A 26,548-nucleotide genomic window follows, 5' to 3' on the forward strand; every position below is an offset into this window, starting at 1 on the left:
CAATGAATTTCAGTCTGGCATCTGCTTTACCGACGATCAACTTTATATGATCATTCCATTTTAAATCACTCCTAATGCGTACTCCCAGATAATTTATGGAATTAACTGCTTCCAGTTGCTGTCCTGCTATTTTGTAGCTAAATGATAAGGGTCCTGTCTTTCTATGTATTCGCATCACATTACACTTGTCTACATTGAGATTCAACTGCCATTCCGTGCACTATGAGGCAATTCGCTGCAGATCCTCCTGCATTTTCCATTGTTGCAACCTCTCGATACACCACAGCACACTTGCAAAAAGCCTTAGTGAACTTCCGATGTCATCCACCAGGTCATTTATGTATATTGTGAATAGCAACGGTCCTATGACACTCCCCTGCAGCACACCTGAAGTCACTCTTACTTCGGAAGACTTCTCTCCATTGAGAATGACATGCTGCGTTCTGTTATCTAGGAAGTCCTCAATCCAATCACACAATTGATCTGATAGTCCGTATGCTGTTACTTTGTTCATTAAACGACTGTGGGGAACTGCGTCAAACGCCTTGCGGACGTCAAGAAACTTGGCATCTACCTGTGAACCCGTGTCTAGGGCCCTCTGAGTCTTGTGGACGACTAGCGCGAGCTGGGTTTCACACGACCGTCTTTTTCGAAACCTATGCTGATTCCTACAGACTAGATTTCTAGTCTCCAGAAAAGACATTATACATAATACGTGTTCCAAAATTCTACAACTGATCGACGTTAGAGATATAGGTCTATAGTTCTGCACATCTGTTCGACGTCCCTTCTTGAAAACGGGGATGACCTGTGCCCTTTTCCAATCCTTTGGAACGCTTCGCTCTTCTAGAGACCTACGGCACACCGCTGCAAGAAGGGGTGCAAGTTTCTTCGCGTACTCTGTGTAAAATCGAAGTGGTATCCCATCAGGACCAGCGGCCTTTCCTCTTTTGAGCGATTTTAATTGTTTCTCTATCCCTCTGTCGTCTATTTCGATATCTACCATAATTCACGCGAGTCTTCCCGAAAGTCAGTGTATGGATGGGGATATCCACTGACTAAATTTACTGCCCGTTCTCCTTAGGCCAATACTCCATCAATAGGCAATGTACCTGGATGCGCTACAACAGTTTCTTTTACCACTGCTTGTGCAGCATGGACTAGGAACCTATGTTTACTTCCAACAGGACACGGCACCATACCATTACTTGACAGATGTAAATAAGTTTTAGAATGATGTGTTGCCGGGTGAATGGGCTGGGTGCTCAGGACCCATTATCTGGACGGTGCGTTCCGCCTACCTCACGCTCGTTGTCTTCTTTCTCTGGGGATTTATCAAGGGAGTGTGTTTCGCCGACACCGTGATAGTTCCTTGGCGGAGCTCCAAGACGGAATTAGATAAACTGCTGTAGCTATAACATCATTAATTTTCAGGAACGTCTTGCGTGTCAAAGCCGGGGGACTGGAATTTTGGCGAGATATGATTGGTGCTCCTGTTGAATGTAACATGTGACAAACATATTCAACTACAAATCATAATAATTCAGTACTTATTTCAATAAAATAGATGCTGAATTTCTGAGTAACTTGTGTAACGATAACTGCAATAACTGCTTTTCCCTTTATTGAAAACTGATTTGAGTTAGCGAAGACATGTACTCAGGCAGAATAAATTATTCTTTTAAAGTACTGGAAGTGACAACTAGCACAGCTGTTGCGCTTTGCAAGATAGTATCAGAGCCACAGCTGTCGGTTAGCGTGGCAGCGGACACATTACAAGAGAACAAGTGGTATCATTGATAATGTTTTTATCTCCAAACTCGATGCGCAGGACTCTCTGCGAAGCCCCTGCCATCATTCGCTCGCTGCTTAGAGAGTTACAGTGACTAACAAGCACGAGGCTTGGAGGATTCGGCACGTGAATACATCCCGTGTCGACCTCGTCTGCAGAGCTGCACACTTGCACAGTCGGCCGCCGTAGCTAGCGTGTATTCTCCGCTTTGCGTCTTCCTTCTGAAGATCAAAAACTGCAAAAATGTCATCGGGGCTGCCAGAGGAGAACCCCATCTACGGACCGTTCTTTGGTGTCATAGGGGCATCGTCTGCTATGATATTTTCCGGTGAGTCTCTTGTTTGTCTCAGCTAAATAACAGTTGGTGGCAGTATGCGTAGACATCATTGTTAGTGTTTCTATGAAATACAAGAGATAGTCGTGTAAAATGCAAGTGGCCGTTTTGCCACGTGAAACAATGAACACCTGGTGACAGCACAATGAAGTGCTCTTACCTCTTCTGCTACTAATTGCTAATTCTGGATAACGAGAGCATCTGTACATATTCATGCGACAAGTAGTAAAATATGTATATAAGAACACGTAATTGATATCTACAGGAATAAATTGCGTTGGAAGTCGTACCACCTCTTACGAGACACCACATGAAATATTTGTAGGGTCACATATATATTACGCTGACATCAGTCCAATGTAAAACTGTGTAACATACATTACGGTCGCACATGATGATTGCTTTGGAGACTCAGAAAGTCTTCTTAGGAAATGATCAGGAATTTTACTAATGCCTATCGTGTGAAACTCAACGTGCCGTCTTCGTTTACGAGATTAGGAAAGCTTTAGTTGGCAGAGCCCAGGTTGACGCTTTGCTCAGCTTTCGAAAACGAATCTGCCAAAAGTGATTCCATTACGGCCACCGGCACTGGGTTACTCACACACCCACTTTTTGCCACCCATGACCATTAACTGATTGGCAAGAGTATAAAAAATATGTTCTCTTGATCACTGCAGATGTATCGGTACAACTGAATAAAGGAGCGTTCACTCAGATAGTTGCTATTACATATTTAGTGGCTTATGTTGCAGGTCCGAAGATAAAAGATCTTTACTCTTAGAAATTTGGGCAGAAATAAGTCACGAAATTGAAGCGGAAACATTATATTTGAGTGATGTGTTCGGGTGATGCTCTAAAGATTCATGACCTAACGCACACAAGAAGCGAATGTAGCCTTAATAAAAATCGTAGAATCTTTGGAAACGTTAAATTGCACACATTGAAGTTTGGAGCCGTATGTTTATCTGCGTGTTTCGGGAACTGAAGTGTTAAAATTTTCGTAAATAATGGAGGAAAAAAAATCACGAAGTTTTAAAATGTTCAAGAGTAACTAATACATAAGATGAATTAAATTCGGTTTCACAGGACTTTTGGTCTTCGTTTGCGAACGTTAGGAAATAAATTCCAGAATTTAAGGATGGTCGTTGATTACTAAAGACTATGAGCTCTCGTGACGTTAAAAAAATGTTCATGTAATTCCGATTTGCTACACAGATTTATCGCGAAAACATTGGATAAAGTAATAACAACCGTTTCGTATTAAGATGTCATTTAATTATCGATCTCTTTAACTCAGAAGATAACATATTGACAGACATAAAGCATCGATGCCGGATTGTAGTTGCTCTGGGACAGCCCAGTCGTTACAACACTTACCCGGAGAAGGGAAGGGTCTGGTCGCAAAGTCGAGTCCTGGATTAAATCGGGTTCCGGATCAGGACAGAATTTTAATGCGCCAGGAAGTTTCTTACAGACTAGTCTAGTCGTTTGCAGAATAGATAATCAAATACTTACAGCATACAGGGAAGGTCTGTAATAGCTACATTTGCATCTACATACATATTCCTCAAGCCTAAGTACGGAGCGTGGCGGAGGGTACTCTGTGCCAATATTAGTCATTCCCCTTCCTCTTCCACAAGCAAACAGGGAGAGAGAAAAACGTCTGTCTACATTCCTCCGCATGAACCTTAATTTCTGGTACCCTATCGCTGTGGTCCTTATGTTGGCGGGGGCGACCTTCAAATTACGGTTCCCTAATTTCTCTGAATTGTATAAGTCGAAGAGATCGTCGCCTTCCCTGCGAAGATTGCAAATTGAGTTCTCGAACCATCTATGTGCCAATTGTGTGTTATTCAAATTAACCCATAACAAATTTAGCAATCCGCCTTTGAATTGCTTCGATCTTTTCCTATAACCTCACCTGGTAAGGATACCAAACACTTGAGCAGTACTCAAGGATAGTTCGGACTAGCGTTCTATATTCAGTCCCCTTCACTGATGAACCACGGTTTCCTAAAAATTCCCCCAATGAACTGAATTCGATAATTCGCCTTCACTACCAGAATCGCCGCTTGGAGTGGCCGCTCGGCTAGAGGCGTTTATTCCTGGTTTGCGCTACCCTTGCCCTCGGAGGTTCGCGTTCTCCTCGGGCATGGACGTATGTTGTTAGCATAAGTTAGTTCAAGTAGTGTGCAAGTCTAACGACCAATGACGTCACCAGTTTGGTCGCTTAGGAATGCACAAACACACCCTACCACAATCCTCACATGATCATTCATTTCGATATTGCTTTGCAGCGTTACGCCCACATATTTAAAAGATGTGACTGTATCTAGCAAGATTTTACTAACGCTACATCGGAACATTACCGATTAGTATTTTCCTACTAAGCCTCACTTAAGTTATGTTTACATACATTTAGAGCTAGCAGTCATTCTTTACACCAACTAGACATTTCGTCTAACAAGTGTAACGTCCCCTTAGAAAAATTGTGAACTACTGTGCTGGTAAACTTCTACATTATTTGATACAAACACAGCTGAATAAAACTGAACGTACTCAGACATTTCTCTCTTTACTTATTCTGATCATCACTAAACTAACACACGATATTTTTAGCGCAACGCAATCTGCCTTTCAATAATCCCTGCAAAAGAATGGCCCTGACAAACAATAACCTATACCTTTCATGAATAACTTATCTCACAAAAATCTTCGTTACACGAACTACTGTAGTACAGCGAGCGCCACTACTGCCAGCTAAATAAGAGAGTCCAACTACGGAAGGCAGTAACTACTGATAGGCATAGTTTTCAAATGAAAGGTTTTGATAGAGAAGAAACAACGTATTTACCTTAATACTGTTCAGAAGTCATAATATACATATATATCTGTTCATGACATCCAGTCTTACAAATTTCCCTTTTCTGATGGACACACGTCCAGGTCGTCCGCTCTCAAAACTCCCCCATCTCTCTCCCCAAATCACCACTGCTGGCGGCTCACTGAATGTTTTTAGTTTTTACCTTAATACCACATTCCTCCCCCATGAACCATGGTGCTGTTCACATCCAACAGCCCAACAGTACATAAGGGAATATTCCAACAATACGTCCAACCATCCACAGACTGCACATAGCACAGTCAGTGACTTTCATAGAGAGCGCTACGTGGCATTACCGACATAAAAACCCAAACAGCCTACTTCCACAAGTATCACTACCCGAGTGCCTATCGCCGATTCCGATACATTTCTAGGTCAAAATATGAGAGATGTATTTTTTATAAGTGTCCATACGGCCCTTGAAGAAGTAGAAACTGTCCCGAAAAATAAGCAGTTGTATATTTCTGGGCACGTGCCGTCGAGACATTAGGAGATATAACAAAAGTGTTGAAACATAATTTTCAGGGTTATTACTGCACTTTATAACGCTAAACATTTTGATATATTTCAAAATCTTCCTCGAACTTCACAATTCTTGAAACGGTAAAATGTTTATGTTTAGCTAAATCTAATAGTATGTTTAACAACAAATTCAACCGTATGTGATAAAGTTACATCTCGAAGTCATAGTAGTCGGATATAAGTTGGAAGTATCCCTAATACCGCTGTATGTGCATCCTGTCCGCCGTACGACGTTTGTCATGCATGACGATAATGTTGTTTGCAATTTCACAGTGCAACTATGAAAGACAGGCTTCTGGAGGATGTAACTGAAAAAATAAAGTCTCGCTCTCTGACCAGTCCGGGAATGGCCACCATGGAGTGGCGAGAGGCGATTCCCGTTTTGTTTTTTCGTGGTCTTTATTTCATTGGTTCTTGTTTCGCTTCGTTTCTTTAGTTGTTTGATTTTGGATATTACGTTTGACATCTACTTCGTTACCTTACAGTATTTAAGCTGTGTTGCATTATCCTTGACAGTCAGGGGGAGTTGTATTATCCATTGCGAAGAAGTGCTGCATACACATACACATTGTGCACCATGCACATCTGATCATTACAATATTATTACACAATTTACAGTATGTATCACAATTTTTTAAGCAATAATTTACAGGAGGATCACATTTATTAGGTTTTTCTCTGCTGTATCCGCTCTTGTATCACTCATACCTCACTTGTTCGCAGATCGAGGGGTTGAAAACTGAATATGAAACAGAACTGAATTTTCAGGACATAATTCGTCAGGTGCAAATTCACGTTACAGCCGTATAGCAGGATTACATCAAAGAACTGTTTCAGATAATTGTTCCACTGTCTGACGGTGTAAACATCAAGTGACTGCACTATATCCGTTATTCTAGCAGTAGTCATCATTCACTTTACGTCCTTGTTCACTTATTCCACATATTTGCGGTAGGTTGCCAGAATGGGGTATTACGGGAAAGACCAACTACAGAGTAAATTATTACGAAGTTTGCGATAACTATGAGCTTGTAGGAAGCATATGGAATTATCGTGGCCACATGTATATTGCGTCCTGTTACCAGACGGTATACACTTTTTTTTTGGGGGGGGGGGGAGGGGGAGGGGAGAGACCGGCGAGGAGAGCACGGCGCTCTCTGTCTACACAATACCTCCGCACACGCACGCATGGCCGCCTCGTGTTTACACTAATACACGTAATGTTGTAGGGAGGGTATGGACATCAAATCGCTCGGTGGGAACACGATGACGAGGTAAGTACTGCACCGCCAGACAGTAGGACAGGGATCTATTAATGTATGCATGACCTTCAAATGCGTGCGTATAGTTGCACATACTGTCATTCGGACATCACCGCTCCCATAAGCTGGCGGCCGGAATTTACAGACCAAACGTCGGACTGAAATCGAATAGTATGCACAGAGTGTAACACAAGGACTGTATACACACCTATTTCAAATATAGCACAATGAATCCGAAGAATGGATTACACCTATTACGCAAATGCTTCCATCATCCGCATTGCGCTATAGAATCTACCATTTCCGACAAAGAAACATCGTTCTCATTACATTTAGCGAATCTGATAAAAGAGTCCATCAGCACCCACGTATTTGTAGACATTTATAGTACTTTGACCTATGATGACGAAAGTGCATTTACTGAGGCTGTCGCAGTTGAAGAGGTGTTTGTGGAGGATTATGAGGATATTGTGGAAGACAGTAAGAAGAGTAAAATGGCAGTAGACTTGGAATATAAAAAAGGTAGTTACATTTTGGTGTGGAAACAAGAAGAATAAGAGGTTAAAAACAATCTAACATATTTTCAGAAAGGTTAAGGACGCAATATAACTAAAAGGTTGGGAACACAAAGCGACAAATTATTACAGAGTTCCAATTATGTACTGGGAAATTCCAGAAGGCATGCAATAAATCACTTCCGATTCACGACTTGGACCTGAAACGATGGGCTTTGATGATGACAGAAGAAGATAGTTTGTCGTGCTATCTGTTATCAACGACTACGAAATAGATTCATCATTTTAAAGTGAGGCATAGAATTATTTCCAAAAATATTAATAAATTTGTTGCTCAGAAACAATTAACCAATACAGAACAGTTAGTAGTAAAAGCTAATGCAGTTATGGCCCAAGGAATATCAAATATTGCATCATTAGGAGAGGACAAAATTTGCAATTCGGAACAACCTGATTTAATTTGGAGACACATTAAGGTCATGCCCTATCCTTTAAAGGAACATTAAAAGTTCAATATCTCGCTCAACTGTTAAATTCGTTAACCCATAGTTACACCATACAGACAGTCCTATCTGGTGTTTTATCGTCCCCTTTGCTCATAGTCCTGCAGGAAACACGGGGCCAGTTTGGACCCATTGTTCAACAAACTATGTATAAAGCCGATAATATTGTTGCATTTGCTTCACAATCTGGTAAATTACCATCATATGATTCGCGGTGGTTAACGTACCTACTGTGGGTGAACGAACTGTTCTGTGTTCGGATTCCTGCACAGGACAAACAGAAAAGAAGTTTAACAACATAGACAAAGGTAATAAGGACATAAAAATTATGACGATTCCTACTGGATCGACCTGCATAATCAATCCACTTGCTGTTTACGCATTCACACTGAGGAAGAATTTTCTAAAACAGTTCTCTTATGTAATCGTACTAAACAGCTATGATGTAAATTTGTAGCCGAGGATTAATTTCCCGAAAATTCAATCCTGATTCATAATCAGTTTTCATCCCCTCGACTCGTGAACACGTTTAGGTACGCGTGGTTCAAGAGCGGGTGCTTCACAGAAGAACCTGAAAAATGTGCACCTCCTGTTCATTATTGCCTTAAAAATAGTGATACGAGCGTAAATTGTGCAATAATATTTCAATAATCAGATGTGCGTGGTGCACAATGTGTACGTGAATGAAGCACTTCTTTGCAATGGCTAATACAACTTATCCTCATTACTGTATAGACTATTAGAGACAATATAACATAACCTAAATAGCGTAAAATAACAAAGTAGATGTCAAATGAAATATGCAAAACCAAACAACTAAATAAACTATAAAAAACAAACAAATAAAACAGACCACGAAGAAACAAAAAGGAAATAGCCTCTGGCCATCTCCATGTTAGTTATTTCCGGACTCCACAGAGAGTGAGACCTTATTGTTTCTATTAAATTCTTCAGGAGCCGAAACTGCAAAGAACACTATCACCCTAAGCATCATATGGAGGAAAGATCGAGCTGATAGCAATATACAGGGACATTTCCACCTTATGTCTGACTAATGCGACTTCAGTATGTAACATTCTCACGTATTAGTTTTAAATTTACTATAAAATTTGCTACACATAAACTTTTTACCGTTTCATAAATTGTGAGGTGAGTGGAGGATTTCGAAATTTATCAGAATGTTTAACTATGTCACTGCACAGTTTTAAAGGGCAGCAGCAACCATGGAAATTATGTTTCCACATTTTTGTTGTACCTCTTTTCACGATATGTGCTCGGAAAAATAAAACTGCGTTTTCTTTGGCGGATTGAGGGAGGCGGGTTGTTCACCACTTCAACGGCCTTATGGGCACATATAAAAAAGACGTGTCTCATATTTTGACTTAGACTACAATATGCTCGAAATTTATCGGAATCGGCCAGTGGCACTTGGGTAGCGTTAGTTGTAAGTCGTCTCGTATCGTCATACAGTCAATGAACTTCAACACTTTACCCACACCACAGCATCACCTGCTAACAATTGCACATTGTATCTCACACTGTCCGGCAGTTCGTTTATGTATATCGAAAATAATAACAGTCTTATCACACTGTCTGGTGCACTCCTGACGATACCCTTGGCTCTGATGAACACTCGCCGTCGAGAACACCATACTGAGTTCAAGAAGTCCTCGAACCACTCACATATCTGGGAACTTATTCGAAACGCTCATGGATGGCGAGGTTCTGGGTTCGATTCTCGGAGACTGGGTGTTAATGATGTCCTCATAATTTCATCATCATCATCATCATTTGAGACAGTGGCTAGATTGGATTGTGTAAAAACTGGATTGTGTAATAACTGGGACTTTGTACAAGAGCTGATAACAGCGCAGTCGAGCACCCCACAAACCAAACATCATAATCATTCGCTCAGATCTTTGTTGAGAATGACATGTACACTTCACACTGCTTCGAATTGGAGTGCCCAGTGAAACTCATGTCGTCGCAGGTATTTGGAATCGCTCGGCTTTATGCGGAATGGCGGGAGCATGAAGTGATTCAACAGTTTTCTTCTGTCTGAAACCTCTTGATATGAGGGGCACAAGAATCGAGCCGTCCAATGTCGATATGAATTTAGGAATACTCACCGAGTATCTAGCCAGTGACGAGAGCGCCTGTATCTCTGTATCTTGTGTTCGCTTGCTGGTGTGCAAGCAAGAATTTTAGTTTTCCGCCGAAGTTCACGCTAAACGTGCAGATATCGCCGACAGTCAGTCGACTATCAGTCAGACGCCTCGTACGAGTGATGACGTGTCACATCCAAGCAACACTTGACCAACGATCGCAGAGTCGACATTTCTACCAAGAGTGTTAAAAAAAGGTGTCGAATATTTTTGAGGTGGTAGTACCCACCAAAACAAGAATAATGAACTCGATTAACCATAGCCTTTAAATGAACACCTCAAGAGCTTGTTCATTTTAGATACTGCGAAATACATCTCTTCAGTTGTAACCTCTTTGCTTTCCGTATTTCGGGAGGACACAGGATGGACCAAATAAGAAAAATTTGTATTCTCAGTGTGGGCTCTAGAATGCTTCCCTTAAGACCTATGATCACTTGTCCAATACAACAGATGTGTTTCACAATAGCGAACATGAAAAAGTGCTCATAGGTCTTAAGTTAAGTATTTTAGAGCCCATACCTAGTGGACTGTTATTTTTATTTTTCTGAAAATATTCGACATTTCTTTAACAGGATGTAGATAATAATGTCGCCAGCAGTTTTCGGCGAACGACGCGAGTGATGTGCTGGCAACAAACAGAAACTGGAAGCGTAAAATCCACACAGCGTCGCAGATAGTTAGTTAGGTGGTTTCATGTTCCATGGATCATTTTCCTCGATCCTCGTAATGATGAGGAACATGTAATTTTTCATTAACGTTGCAAATGTGTGAATAAGGTTACATACTGACCGTTTATAAGTTTTTTTTTTAATATTCGAATTACAATAATGTTAATTCTTCTATGGCAGGGAAGTTGTCAAGGAAAAATTTTTGAAAGCCGTTTTCAAAATTTTACTTTGCTGCCTATTGGATATTTTATATCAATATGTAAATGGTCAACCATTTTCGTTGCGCCATTGCACACCCGTTTTTATGCTAAAGGCAACCTTAATGTGCATTAATAAACGACAGTCTTCCAGTTCGATTGTAAGTACACAAATTGCAAAACTCCGGTTCTCAGAACTCCTGAGATAGACGTTGACTGTGGATATTGTATCACAGACACAATCTCTTCGACTGTTCAGAGACTTCACTAAACCCACCCAAAGATGTGAAAAACCATGCATGAGCAGCGCCTATTAGACGGAGGGGGTCCGACAGCCGATCTGTTCCAGTAATTCCACCAGGAAGGAGGTACACGGCTCGTGTTGTCTGCAGTTCAGCCATGCCTAGGCGGCCAACGCCACGGATCGATTGCATCCGCATTGTTACTGTGCGCCAGGGAGGTCTTTCAACAAAGGAAGTGTCCCGGTGTCTCGGAGTGAACCAAAGCAATGTTGTTCGGACATGGAGGAGATACAGAGAGACAGGAACTGTCGATGACATGCCTCACTCAGGCCGCACAAGGGCTACTACTGCAGTGGATGACCATTTGGTCCATCCACAGGACGTCGTGTTACGAGTCAAACTGTGCGCAATAGGCTGCATGATGCGCATCTTCACTACCGACGTACGTGGCGAGAATCGTCTTTGGAACCACGACACCAATCACCGCGGCAGTGATGAGCCCAACAACGTACCGAATGGACCGCTCAGTATTGGAATAACGTTCTAGTTACTGATGAGTGCCGTATATCTCTTCAGCCAGACATTCACCGGTCACGTGTTGGAGGCAACCCGGTCAGGTTGAACGCCTTATACACATCGTGCAGTGAGTGTGTAAGTAGGCTGTTTAGGTTTTTTTATTGGTAACGCCACGTAGCGCTCTGTATGAAGATCACTGGCTGTGCTGTGTGCAATCAGTGGCTGGTTGGCATTGTTGTAATACTCGCCATTGTAGTGCTGAGCACCTGGATGTTAACAGCGCGTAGCGTTGCGCAGTTGGAGGTGAGCCGCCAGCAGTGGTGGGTGTGGGAGAGAGATGGCGGACTTTTGAAATTTGTAAGACTGGATGTCATGAACTGCTATATACATTATGACTTTTGAACACTATTGAGGTAAATATTTTTCATTTGCTAACTATACCTATCAGTAGTTAGTGCCTTCCGTAGTTTGAATCTTTTATGTAGTTGGCAGTAGTGGCGCTCGCTGTATTGCAGTAGCTCGAGTAACGAAGATTTTTGGTGAAGTAAGTGATTAGTGAAAGGTATAGGTTAATGTTGGTCAGGGCCATTTTTTTGTAGGGATTACTGAAAGTCAGACTGGGTTGCGCTAAAAAAAATATTGTGTGTCAGTTTAAGCACAGTCATGTAAAATTGTTCTAAGGGGGCGTTTCAAGTGCAGCAAGTTGGAGGTTCCCTGCTGTTTTGAGGTAGCATTATGTGGGGCCGACGTATGCCACTGATGGTTATGGAAAGCGTCGTAATGGCTGTACAATACGTGAATGCCATCCTCCGACCGATAATGCAACCATATCGGCAGCGAATTGGCAAGGCATTCGTATTCATGGACGACAATTCGCGCTCCTATCGCGCATATCTTGTGAATGACGTCCTTCATAAGAACGACATCGCTTGACTAGAGTGGCCAGCATGTTCTCCAGACATGAACTCTATAGAACATGCCTGGGGTAGATTAAAAATGGCTGTTTATGGACGACTTGACCTACGAACCACACTCAGGTATCTACTCCGAATCGGCGTTGAGAAGACTGGCAATCTGAACCAACAGCGCCTTGATGAACTTGTGGACAGTGTGCCACGAGGAATATAGGCATGCATCAATGCAAGAGGACGTGTTACTGGGTATTAGAGGTAACGGTGTGTACAGCAATCTCGGCCACCACCCCTGAAGGTCTCGCTGTACAACATGGTTTTCATGAGCAATGAAGAGAGCAGAAATGGTGTTTATGTTGCTCTCTATTCCAATTTTCCGTACAGGTGCCGGAACTCTCTGAACCGAGGTGATGGAAAACTTTTTTGATGTGCGTATATATATTATTATGCGAATTATGGTAGATTATTTACAAGAAACTTCATGAACGCCTAAATACACTGTGAAACAGTAGTCAGAATGCCGAACCCCTTAAAAAGATATCTACAAGATGACCATGGGTGAGAACCATATATGAATATCAGGTCTTAGTTTCTCCCGGCGTATATAACATTCAAATAACTTACGAGAATGCAGACGGATGACGTCGTCGACAACGGCCTGTTGCATTCCCGTATGTCTTTCGTACACTGTATACGTCCGAAGAAACTAAGGTCCCACATTGTGTTCGTCTACGTGGAGGAAATGTATCGTAGGGTGCGGAGGTTGATTAGGTGTCGCAGCAGTAAAGTAAGATTGCAATGTGCGTTGCCGTTTTTCCAGACGTCTCACGATCAAAATATTGTTCCTAAGCTTGCCAAAGGTGTGTACCATATAAGTTCTCTTATCGCTGATCGTATCAAGCAAAGTGCTTGTTTAGCTCTTGCTCGTGAAAGGATCCATTGCACTCGTGCAGAGTTAGATTTTGTTTACAGGGAATTGTTTCAGCTTCATTTAATGATTGTTTCTAAAATCTCGGATTTTTTTGTGATTGTCTGAGCTGTGCTTCATGGTCGCAGTATAACTTGGAATTTTTCTGTAACTGCCCTGGCGAAGTATGAACGTTTCCGTGGCTCGGAATCTGATATTATTTCACGATTTTCTGTGAAAAATCTCTCGGAGGAAGCTTTTGACGACACATCTTTACCTGTGCGAGGGAAAGGTTTCAATTTTACACCACTCCCAAGCGTTTTTCAGTGGCTGATTTCATTAATTCTGTTGGACAGACTGTTTTTAAACTACCTCCTGTTGTTGCAGAGGAGGCTAGGAGGGAACCATGTAGTGTGTTGACTGGGCACGTTCACCAAGAATACTGTCACAGAACTCAGAAGGCTGCTTTACGTTCACTCAGAGTTGATCCAAATATTGTTATTTTGCTTGCGGGCAAGGGAAATGCTATCTTGGTTTTCGACAAGAAGAATTACGTTCAAAAGATGCAATGTTTATTGTCTGATTAAACATATCGCAGGATCGATGCTGACCCAAAAAAGGTGTTGAATAAAAAAATAACAGCTACCTGAAGAAAGGGCCGTCAAAGGTCATAATTCTTATTGTGCTGCTTCCCCTAGGTTATATGGCCTCCTTAACTTCCGTAAGAAAGGGGTTCCTCTTCGTCCGATTGCGAGTAACATTGGTGCTCCAACATGCGACATATTGTATAGTAAAGAAGCTTCGCTATCCAGTTGGGCTCTATACTAGATAGGTGTGAGCACCACATTAGAAAATTGTCGGATTTCTTACGTTAATTATAGGGAATCTATCTGAACGATTCTGATGTTCTAATGAGTTTTGATGTGACCTCTCTCTTCACTCGTGTCTTTCTGTCTGATTCGTTACGGTTCATTGACGTTAGGTTTGGTGCTGTTGTAACGAACTATTTCGACAGGTATCAATTTCCACTTAAAATTTGAAGGAAGGTCAGCATTGGGCGTAATTTTGATGATTTATTAACAGCAAAATCGATTTTAGATCACATAATGATCATCTTCAGCGCTGGAAGTTAAACATTTCATTTATGTTTTCTTTATTGTATTTGAATTCCTCCCTCCCCCCTCCCCAGAGGGGGAGCTGGCTGGTAGCTGCTCTACAGCATACAGATAAGTTAAAAAAAACATATTGAGAATACAAACAAAAAAGAAAAACAGGCAATAAAACGGTGACATTGTAAGAAACTGTAAAATGGCGGAAACTTGTGAAGTTTAAAATATAAAAACACTGCGGCGATGATGCGCATGAAGATACCAAGAAAGAAACAGGCACGATTAAAAAACATAGTGACAGTCTGGTTTCTGTTCGCACGAGGTAAAAAACACAACTAGAAACAGTACGGTGACTGTTCGGTACTCTGACAGTGGACGCACAACACTGAACACTCACTTATAACAGCACTATACAGGTGACACGGCGGCAGATGGGGGGGGGGGGGGGGGGAGGGAGGAGGAAACCAGGACCTAAGAGAGGGGAAAAGCATTTCACACTGAATAAGAAACAAAAGACCACAAATACACCTACGAACAAACCAACTGTTGGTCAGAACATACGCTTAGCGTACCAATTAAATCCCGTAGCCACTGGTGTCTAGTTATTAGCAATAACAGAAGCTATGAAACGATCACAATCACTGAAGCCGCTGTTTACATGCACCTGCGCAGCAGACCTCTGTGTGACAGGGGCTTGGAACGCCCTCTATGTGACAAGTGTCACGTGAAGACTTAACATTATTTTATTTGGAAAGAGATTGCCACAAAATACCAAATGTACACCTGCAAATCATTAATTGAATATATCAAATTTAAAATTGTACATTAAAAACGTATAGCAAAAAGGAAGGGGGAAATGCACATCTTGCCAACATACACTGGCGTGTTATCTTCAAAACAAGTTTAAAAGAACAGCCAAGAATAAAAATCAACAGGTAATTAATAAGGTCAGATTACAGAACAAATAAAAAAGAAAAATATACAATTAACATGACATCAAATATTACAGAATTTGTTATAGCACAGTAACCACCATCTGGCGTCGGAAGTCAGAGGTGAGAAGTTCTTAATTTACGTAAAATATTACGTGGAAACCAAGAAGTGAAATACTTAAATCGTGACAATTATGAAAAATCCTCCTCGTTTGCACAAACTACCTGGTGTTTACCAAGGTCTGAGCGTCGATAACCACGCTTTCAGAACAAATATAAAACAGCTTGCCTAAATAGGCATAGTCAAAGGCTAAAATCATTACGTATAGCGGAAAGACCCCCATATATATATATATTTTTACAAATACACGGTACATATGTACCAAGTCAATAATGTTACTTATCTCAACCCTGTGTGTGCTGCCTCGCCCCAGCGAACGTGCAATGGTCACAGGCTCTCCACCGAACTGCGGCACCGCTGGCTGCTCACATGGGTACCCTCTGTACTCGTAACGTTTTAGATATTTCGACTGAATCAGGGTAGTGCAGTTTCTAAGGTTCCCGGCTAGCACACAGGCAAAATGGCATCGAATTTTATTTTGAAACTTTTTTCCCATTTTTGTCGTGCAGAATATACTATACCGAACAGCCAAAGAAATTGGTACACCTGTTTAATATCGAAGAGGGCCCGCGTGAGCAAGCAGAAGAGCCGTAACCCGACGTGGCATGGACTCGACTAATGTCTGAAGTAGTGGTGGAGGAACTGACACCATGAATCCTGCAGGGCTGTCCATAAACCCATAAGTGTACAACTGGATGGGGCTCTCTTATTAATAGCACATTGCAAAGCATCCCAGATATGCTTAATAATGTTCATTGCTGGGGAGTCTGGTGGCCAGCGGATGTGTTTAAATAGAGAAAATGTTTCTGCAGCCACTCTGTTGCAATTCTGGACGGGTGAGGTGTCACATTGTTCTGCTTGAATTGTCCAAGTCCATCGGAATGCACAATGCATATGAATCGATGCAAATGATCAGACAGGATGCTTACGTACCTGTCACCTGTCAGAGTAGTATCTAGATGTATCATTGGTCCCATATTACTCCCAATGCACACGCCCCCTAACAATTCTAGAGCCTCCACCAGCTTGAACAGTTCTCTACTGAAATGCAGTTTGCATGGATTCATGAGGTTGTCTCTATAGCCGCACAGGTCCATTCCCTCGATGCAATCTGAAACGAGACTCGTCCGACCACGCAACATGTTTTCAGTCATCAACAGTCCAATGTCGGTGTTGATGGCAACAGGCGAGTTGTAAAGCGCTGTATCGTACAGTAATCAATGGTACACGAGCGGGCCTTCGGCCCCGAAAGCCCTTATCGATGATCTTTCATTGAATGGCTCTTACGCTGACACTTGTTGGTGGCCCTGCACTGAAATCTGCAGCAATTTACGAAATGGTTGCCTTCTGACACGCTGAACGATTCTCTTCAGTCGTCGTTGGTCCCGTTCTCACAGGATCTTTTTCCGGCCGCAGCGATATCGGAGATTTGATGTTTCACCGGATTCCTGATATTCACGGTACACTCGTGAAATGGTCGTAAGGGAAAATCCCCACTTCATCGTTACCTCGGAGGTACTGTGTCTCATCGCTCGTGTGCCAAATATAACACCACATTCAAAGCCACATAAATCTTGATAAGCTACCATTGTATCAGCAGTAAAGGATCAAACAACTGTGCCAGACACTTGTCCTTTTATATAGACGTTGGCGACCGTAGCACCGTATTCTGCCTGTTTACATATATTTATATTTGAGTACGCATGTCTCTTCCACTTTCCTCGGCTCCTCAGTGTGTATGTCATTTAAAATTATTCAGAAACATTCATTTTCGCCGCAGTAATTTCATTAATAAATCATCACAACAGGAAATTCTCTTCATATGTTTAATCCGTTCGTTACGGAATAGACTGCAGAATCGTCTTACTCGCTGTCGTTTGCATCGCATTCTGTGCTACAACAGAATTCCGGCGGTATTTGTTGTAGAAGCAACGGAAACTAAAATTCATGTAGCAAAATTGCTCTGAACACTATGGGACTTAACATCTATGGTCATCAGTCCCCTGAAACTTAGAACAACTTAAACCTAACTAACCTAAGGACAACACACAACACCCAGCCATCACGAGGCAGAGAAAATCCCTGACCCCGCCGGGAATCGAACTCGGGAACCCGAGCGCGGGAACCGAGAACGCTACCGCACGACCACGAGATGCGGGCTTCATGTAGCGCTACGCACATGTAATCAAGGCTGCTGCCTTGGATGCATACTGATTTTTCGGAAGCGTTCAGAAAACACAATTCTTCTATATTCAAATAGATTGTTGTTTCTTCGATCGACTTAGATGCGAAGTTGATCATTCGTCTTAAAGCAGGTGACCTAAATTGATGAACAATTAAAGAATGTGTTGTTACAGAACCTTCTCTCGAAGCGGTTCTTACGTAAGTCTTCAGCATTTTGAGTTTTTCCGTCTAAATTTTAACCGATTTCTACAAAAGTAAGGATCACAGTAGTGGCAAATCCCTACCATCAGCGTTGTAGGCGTGAAACTTGGCTATTGGGCTACGCTCTCTTGATCGAAACGAGACTAGATTACAGGCACAGGAAAGACGCGTAGCACCTCAACATTGATTTTCTAGGAAACCAGTCGCGTGAAAAACTGCTAGTGAGATACTCAGAAGTGGGTCCTCTACACCATATGCAAAATTAATCAAAATACATTATAAACAGGTCCGGTGGTACCCTTGTGAGCGGGTTGTATATATTTGGTAGTTGCGTCGTTGAACACCGCGTGAAATGCTTTCTCACAGTTAAAATCAGCCGCAGCATCATCACCATCGTCTTCGCTTCGTTCAACCTTTTATTCTTGTAATGACAAAAGGGTAGCGCGACTGAGCGCTGATCGTGTGTTCTATTCATTATCTCGCGTCTCAGAAACGTTTACTCAATGAGAGGAGTGCTTCAACTATTCAATCTCAGGGCACCAACGTCATTTTTATATCTGTAATATTTCTATTACGTGAAACTGACGATACAGAATGCTGAAATTTGTTCCAGTAGGTAATGAGACCTTGCAGAACGGTAGCGAAGTATAGGCCATGTATCATTGGAGTTACATGGGTTCTATATGCAGATAAACGTCACCAGTTCCGTGGGTCGTTTGCTAGAGCTTTAGGAAGTGATGACCAACATCAGCGGTGCTTAGAATTAGCTAGGAAGAGCTAATTGTAGAAGTATTCGTGAAACAGTAATCCTGGCGGACGGCTTGTTTGATGCTGTACAAATGACGTTACAAGTAGTCATAATAAAGGAAGCAGACTCTGCTGAAGGTGGGCACTTTTGTACAGTTCTGTTGTGTTTATTTAGCACGGCCACGCCTTAGCAGTTATTCTGTTAAATATGTAGTACTGTGGCTGCTCTGACTACGTCACACATAAGCTTTTTTTACTGAATAATAGCAACCATTATGAAAAGTTTATGTTATATGTAAATTTAAAATCACCTCAATCATGAAAATGGTGTGAACTTGCAGCCTTGGGCTAAATAACGACAACAAAGCGGGAGTTTAGATTTCAAAAACAGGTTATGGGGGTTCGCTTTTTATATATAAAAAAACGAAATATAGATGGATCTCAGCACCATTGGCTGTCAGTCGGCTGTACGTGGTGCACGGAGTCTTGCTATTTCTCTGAAGGGGCACTCTGGATCTATCAGGCATCTGAATTAACTGTAGGTAAATAAGAGTGGCAGGAACATGTACAGTGCGAGCGAAGGGGTGAAGAGTGGTACTGGGAATGAAGCCACGCCTCCAAGTCGGAGAGCTGGCGGTATACAACTATTTTTTGTGCTTTAGGAGAAGCAAAGCTGGTTCATACGTATCGTCGCTTCTCTATAGCCCTATGAGAGTCACTGTCCAGTCTCATGATGCATCATTAAAAGTAAGAGAAGAAAACAATTAGCAGTGCGTAAACCAAAGTAACTACTGGTACCCTGAGCGTTTGGCAACGGCTACCATATAATAACTTGCTTAGGTTGGCAAGGCTGTGAAGAAGGTAGTTCAACCCTGATCTCTAGCGGTATCTTAAGCAAGCACAAGTCAAAACACGACAAAACTGAAACTGCCGCGTTGAGATTTCCGCCTAAGACCACAGTGACTTTTCTTAGGTGTCCAACAACCATTCTTCTTTCTGTTGCAGCACTGGGGGCAGCCTATGGCACCGCAAAGTCTGGCACGGGCATAGCTTCAATGGCAGTGATGCGACCCGAGCTGATCATGAAATCCATCATCCCCGTCGTCATGGCGGGTATCATCGCTATCTACGGGCTAGTCATAGCCATCCTGATTGCCGGACAGATCAAAGGTCCAAAAGAATACTCCCTCTACATGTAAGTCATAAATAAGCCTCATAGATTACATGTATTAGCACTCATTGACCAACAGTTACAACTGAAAATGGAGTGTTCCAAGAAGGTACTTTTTTCAGAACAACGTAAAGTTAAGCAAACGTGAAATTATCAACGTGCTTGGAGGTAAATGTGTCAGAAAGCTCCAGAGTTGACACCCAGAATGCTTTCATCACTATCTTTCTTTCTGTCTCTGTCTTTGATTATTATATTAATAAATATAATGTTATTGTCTTCAGTCCTGAGACTGGTTTGATGCAGCTCTCCATGCTACTCTATCCTTTGCAAACTTCTTCATCTCCCAGTACTTACTACAACCTACATCCTTCTGAATCTGCTTAGTGTATTCATCTCTTGGTCTCCCTCTACGATTTCTACCCTCCTCACTGCCCTCCAATGCTAAATTTGTGATCCCCTGATGCCTCAGAACAAGACCTACCAACCGGTCCCTTCTTCTTGTGAAGTAGTGCTGCAAACTCCTCTTCTCCCCAATTCTATTTAATACCTCCTCATTAGTTATGTGATCTACCCATCTAATCTTCAGCATTCTTCTGTAGAACCGCATTTCGAAAGCTTCTATTCTCTTCTTGTCCAAACTATTTATCGTCCATGCTTCACTTCCATACATGGCTCCACTCCATACAAATACTTTCAGAAACGACTTTCTGACACTTAAATCTATACTCGATGTTAACAAATTTCTCTTCTTCAGAAACGCTTTTCTTGCCATTGCCAGTCTACATTTTATATCCTCTCTACTTCGACCATCATCAGTTATTTTGCTCCCCAAATAGTAAAACTCCTTTACTACTTTAAGTGTCTCATTTCCTAATCTAATTCCCTCCGCATCACCCGTGTTAATTCGACTACATTCCGTTATCCTTGTTTTGCTTTTGTTGATGTTCATCTTACATCTTCCTTTCAAGACACTATCCATTCCGTTTAACAGCTCTTCCAAGTCCTTTGCTGTTTCTGACAGAATTACAATGTCATCGTCAAATCTCAAAGTTTTCATTTCTTCTTCATGGACTTTAATACCTATTCCGAATTTTTGTTTTGTTTCCTTTACTGCTTGCTCAGTATACAGACTGAATAACATCGGCGACAAGCTACAACCCTGTCTCACTCCCTTCCCAACAACTGCTTCCCTTTCATGTCCCTCGACTCTTATAACTGCGCTCTGGGTCCTGTACAAATTGTAAATAGCCTTCCGCTCCCTGTATTTTACCCCTGCCAACTTTTGAATTTCAAAGAGAGTGTTCCACCCAACATTGTCAAAAGCTTTCTCTCAGTCTACAAATGCTAGAAATGTAGGCTTGCCTTTGCTTAATCTATTTTCTAAGAAAAGTCGTAACGTCAGTATTGCCTCACGTATTCCAACATTTCTGCGGCATGCAAACTGATCTTCAGCGAGGTCGCCTTCTACCAGTTTTTCCATCCGTCTGTAAAGAATTCGAGTTAGTATTTTGCAATTGTGACTTATTAAACCGATAGTTCAGTAATTTTCACATCTGTCAACACCTGCTTTCTTTGGGATCGGAATTATTATATTGTTCTTGAAGTCTGAGAGTATTTCGCCTGTGTCATACATCTTGCTCACCGATTGTAGAGTTTTGTCAGGACTGGTTCTCCTAAGGCCGTCAGTAGTTCCACTGGAATGTTGTCTACTCCCGGAGACTTGTTTCGACTCACGTCTTTCAGTGCTCTGTCAAACTGTTCACGCACTATGGTATCTCCCATTTCATCGTCATCTACATCCTCTCCCATTTCCATAATACCATCATCAAGTACATCGCCCTTGTATATACCCTCTATATACTCTTTCGAACTTCCTGCTTTCCCTTCTTTGCTTAGAACTGGGTTTCCATCTGAACACTTGATATTCATACAAATGGCTCTCTTTTCTCCAAAGGTCTCTTTAATTTTCCTGCAGGCATTATCTGTCTTACCCCTAGTGAGACAAGGAGATAAGCCTCTACATCCTTACATCTGTCCTCTAGCCATCCCTGCTTAGCAATTTTGCACTTCCTGTCGATCTCGTTTTTTACGTATGTATTCCTTTTGGCTGTTTTATTTTATTGCACTTTTATACTTTCTCCTTTCATCAGTTAAATTCAATATTTCTTCTGTTACCCAAGGATTTCTACTAGCCCTCGTCTTTATACCTACTTGATCCTCTGCAGGCTTCACTACTTCATCCTTCAGAGTTACCCATTCTTCTTCTACTGTATTTCTTTACCCCATTCCTGTCAATTATTCCCTTATGCTCTCTCTGAAATTCTGTACAACATCTGGTTTAATCAGTTTGCCCATATCCCATCACCTTAAATGCCCACCTTTTTGCAGTTTCTTCAGTTTTAATCTACAGTTCATAACCAACAGATTGTGGTCAGAATCCACATCTGCCCCTGGAAATGTCTTACAATTGAAAACCTGGTTCCTAAATCTCTATCGTACCATTATATAATCTGATACCTTCTAGTATCTCTAGGATTCTTCCATGTATACAACCTTCTTTTATGATTCTTGAACCAAGTGTTAGCTATGATTAAGTTATGCTCTGAACAAAATCCTGCCAGACGGCTTACTCTTTCATTTCTTAACCCCAATCCATATTCCCCCACTAGGTTCCCTTCTCTCCCTTTTCCTACTCTCGAATTCCAGTCATCCATGATTATTAAATTTACGTCTCCCTTCACTATCGATTAATTTCTTTTATCTCATCATACATTTCATCAATTTCTTCATCCTCTGCAGAGCTAGTTGGCATATAAAATTGTACTACTGTAGTAGGCATGGGCTTCGTGTCTATATTGGCCAGAATAATGCGTTCACTATGCTCTTGGTAGTAGCTTACCCGCACTCCTATTTTTTTATTCGTTATTAAACCTACTCTTGCATTACCCTAATTTGATTTTGTATTTATAACCCTGTATTCACCTGACCAAAAGTCTTGTTCCTCCTGCCACCGAACGTCACTAATTCCACCCATACCTAACTTCCACCTATCCATTTCCCTTTTTAAGTTTCTAACCTACCTGCCTGATTAAGGGATCTTACATTCCACGCTCCGATCCGTAGAACGCCAGTTTTCTTGCTCCTGATAACGATGTCCTCTTGAGTATTCCCCGCCCGGAGATCCGAATGGGGGAAAATTTTACCTGCGGAATATTTTACCCAAGAGGACGCCATGATCATTTAACCATACAGTAAAGATGCATGCCCTCGGGAAAAAGTACGGCTGTAGTTTCCCCTTGCTTTCATCCGTTCGCAGTACCAGCACAGCAAGGCCGTTTTGGTTAATGTTGCAAGGCCAGATCCGTCAATCATCCAGACAGTTACCCCTGCAACTACTGAAAAGGCTGCTGCCCCTCTTGAGCAACCACACGTTTGTTTCGCCTCCTGACAGATATCCCTCCGTTGTGGTTGCACCTACGGTAGGGCCTCCTGTATCGCTGAGGCACGCAAGCCTCCCCACCAACGGCAAGGTCCATGGTTCATGGGGGTAGGAATAAATATTAGATGTAAATATTATATGTATTACTACACCCCTGGAAAAGGAAAAAAGAACACATTGACACCGGTGTGTCAGACCCACCATACTTGCTCCGGACACTGCGAGAGGGCGTACAAGCAATGATCACACACACGGCACAGCGGACACACCAGGAACCGCGGTGTTGGCCGTCGAATGGCACTAGTTGCGCAGCATTTGTGCACCGCCGCCGTCAGTGTCAGCCAGTTTGCCGTGGCTTACGGAGCTCCATCGCAGTCTTTAACACTGGTAGCATGCCGCGACAGCGTGGACGTGAACGGTATGTGTAGTTGACTGACTTTGAGCGAGGGCGTATAGTGGGCATGCGAGAGGCCGGGTGGACGTACCGCCGAATAGCTCAACACGTGGGTCGTGAGGTCTTCACAGTACATCGAAGTTGTCGCCAGTGGTCGGCGGAAGGTGCACGTGACCGTCGACCTGGGACCGGACCGCAACGACGCACGGATGCACGCCGAGACCGTAGGATCCTACGCAGTGCCGTAGGGGACCGCACTGCCACTTCCCAGCAAATTAGGGACACTGTTGCCCCTGGGGTATCGGCGAGGACCATTCGCAACCGTCTCCATGAAGCTGGGCTACGGTCCCGCACACCGTTAGGCCGTCTTCCGCTCATGCCCCAACATCGTGCAGCCCGCCTCCAGTGGTGTCGCGACAGGCGTGAATGGAGGGACGAATGGAGACGTGTCGTCTTCAGCGATGAGAGTCGCTTCTGCCTTGGTGCCAATGATGGTCGTATGCGTGTTTGGCGCCGTGCAGGTGAGCGCCACAATCAGGACTGCATACGACCTAGGCACACAGGGCCAACACCCGGCATCCTGGTGTGTGGAGCGATCTCCTACACTGGCCGTACACCTCTGGTGATCGTCAAGGGGACACTGAATAGTGCACGGTACATCCAAACCGTCATCGAAACCATCGTTCTACCATTCCTAGACCGGCAAGGGACCTTGCTGTTCCAAGAGGACAATGCACGTCCGCATGTATCCCGTGCCACCCAACGTGTTCTTGATGTAAGTCAACTACCCTGGCCAGCAAGATCCCCGGATCTGTCCCCCATTGAGCATGTTTGGGACTGGATAAAGCGTCGTCTCACGCGGTCTGCACGTCCAGCACGAACGCTGGTCCAACTGAGGCGCCAGGTGGAAATGGCATGGCAATCCGTTCCACAGGACTACATCCAGCACCTCTACGATCGTCTCCATGGGAGAATAGCAGCCTGCATTGCTGAGAAAGGTGGATATACACTGTACTAGTGCCGACAGTGTGCATTCTCTGTTGCCTGTGTCTATGTGCCTGTGGCTCTGTCAGTGTGATCATGTGATGTATCTGACCCCAGGAATGTGCCAATAAAGTTTCCCCTTCCTGGGACAATGAATTCACGGTGTTCTTATTTCAATTTCCCGGAGTGTGTATACTCTGTCTCTCTCTCTTTCTCTCTCTCTCTCTCTCTCTCTCTCTCTCTGTGTGTGTGTGTGTGTGTGTGTGTTTGTGTGTGTGTGTGTGTGTGTGTGTGTGTGTCAGCTCGAGCCGTTCCACGTGACACATACTCTAGCGGTGTGGAGGCGGTAATCCTTTGAATGGAGCTGCCGTACGTGACGTGGTCTGGTTCGAATCGCTGACTGTTGGACCCGGATGGTGGCGGGTGTTGCAGGGGCTTCAAGCACATGGGCGCCGGCCTCACGGTGGGCTTCAGCGGGCTGGCCGCCGGCTTCACCGTGGGCATCGTGGGCGACGCGGGCGTGCGTGGCACAGCGCAGCAGCCGCGCCTCTTCATCGGCATGGTGCTCATCCTTATCTTCGCCGAGGTGCTGGGCCTCTACGGGCTAATCGTCGCTATATTCATGTACGCCAGCTAGCGCACCCACCGTGGCAGCCGCTCGCCCTGTCGACTGAGCAAGAAGTCCTCACAGGGCCTGTTCCCCTTTCCAGATGATAAGTAAAGGCCTCGCGGTATCTTTTGTAGCTCTCTCGAACTGCAGTTCAGTAAAACACAGGACACTCAGGAAAAGGCTAGGATATGTGTGTCGGAAGTTTTGCCTCACTGAGAAACAGGAAGAAGAGAGTAATCAGGGCCGGATACAAGAGAAGAAATACGCTGATTCAGAATATCGTGAATATCATTTCCAAAGGAGGAGAATCTTCTCAGCACATCACAGTTTTCCAAGTTCTTTCTTTGTTTGTCTTTCTTGTAATCCAGCATGAGGTGGTTCCAAGGTTGAAGAAGAAGCAGGCTGAGCACGTGTATCCAAATAATGCAAGATTTTGTTGTTTGTCTATAAACTATCCAAATACTTAAAAATGAAATCATAAACCCTGAATGTTCATCCGTAAACTGCTGTATAGCATTCACAGTCTATGCTTTCGTGTCTCACAAACGGGAAATAATACTCACCTACGTCGATGAGAAATATTGTAAACGGTGCTTTTCATACCCATAAGTTTGGAATAAAAGTAATAAAATTTTATTTTTTGCTCCTTTCTTTCTTTCTTTGAGAAAAACCCAATTTCCTTATAAACTGATGGTTTTTAAATGAACAACTATACACGAATTAAGACACCAGAACACATATTTTGTGTTCCGCATGTCTCAAAAGACACTACAGTAAAATATCATACAATACTGAGCAAAAATAAAAACTGTTTGCAAAATAATCAGACGTCTTCAACATATTGACAACCACAATTGAGCTATAGGCTGTTTCCTTCACAATGTAACATCTCAAGCATCCTCCACATGAAATTCCTCAAGATGAACAGGCTGTAAGGATCGTATTTATGGGAATTTATGAACGCTTAAGCGCAACTAATTGTATTGCGTCATACTTAGGAAATAGGACTATTCAAGATTAAAAATGGAATTATTACATTTTATAGCGCCAGACGACCATTGGGAATATGTGAGAGGTATGGGGGTGTTTGTAGTGAAAGCAGAAATTTGGTGACTGTATGTTGTTAGTGGACCGTTTGCCTATGTTGTGAGTACGTCTCATGTGTGACCCAGTGGAAGAAGTATCGGGAACCATTGTGTTGAATGCAGAAATGCAAGTCATGGGGACTGCAATAAAAT

General features: G+C 42.9%; 1 protein-coding gene across 1 annotated transcript; it reads left to right on the forward strand.

Moving 5' to 3' along the window:
- Positions 1-1,849: 1,849 nt before the first annotated feature.
- On the forward strand, positions 1,850-25,956 carry LOC126266729 (V-type proton ATPase 16 kDa proteolipid subunit c-like). The gene is made up of 3 exons (XM_049971213.1): positions 1,850-2,120; positions 19,718-19,907; positions 25,133-25,956. Exons 1-3 carry the CDS (start codon positions 2,036-2,038, stop codon positions 25,335-25,337), a joined length of 480 nt encoding a protein of 159 aa, XP_049827170.1. The 5' UTR covers positions 1,850-2,035; the 3' UTR covers positions 25,338-25,956.
- Positions 25,957-26,548: the final 592 nt, after the last annotated feature.

Source organism: Schistocerca gregaria, chromosome 4 (genome assembly GCF_023897955.1).
Source record: "Schistocerca gregaria isolate iqSchGreg1 chromosome 4, iqSchGreg1.2, whole genome shotgun sequence".
In the NCBI taxonomy this organism is placed as follows: Eukaryota; Metazoa; Arthropoda; class Insecta; order Orthoptera; family Acrididae; genus Schistocerca; species Schistocerca gregaria.

Coding starts and splice junctions, on each gene's coding strand:
- LOC126266729 (XM_049971213.1), top strand. CDS start 2,036: ATGTCATCGGGGCTGCCAGAGGAGAACCCCATCTACGGACCGTTCTTT. Junction 2,121..19,717: donor GTCTGCTATGATATTTTCCG/GTGAGTCTCTTG, acceptor TTTCTGTTGCAG/CACTGGGGGCAGCCTATGGC. Junction 19,908..25,132: donor AAAGAATACTCCCTCTACAT/GTAAGTCATAAA, acceptor CGGGTGTTGCAG/GGGCTTCAAGCACATGGGCG.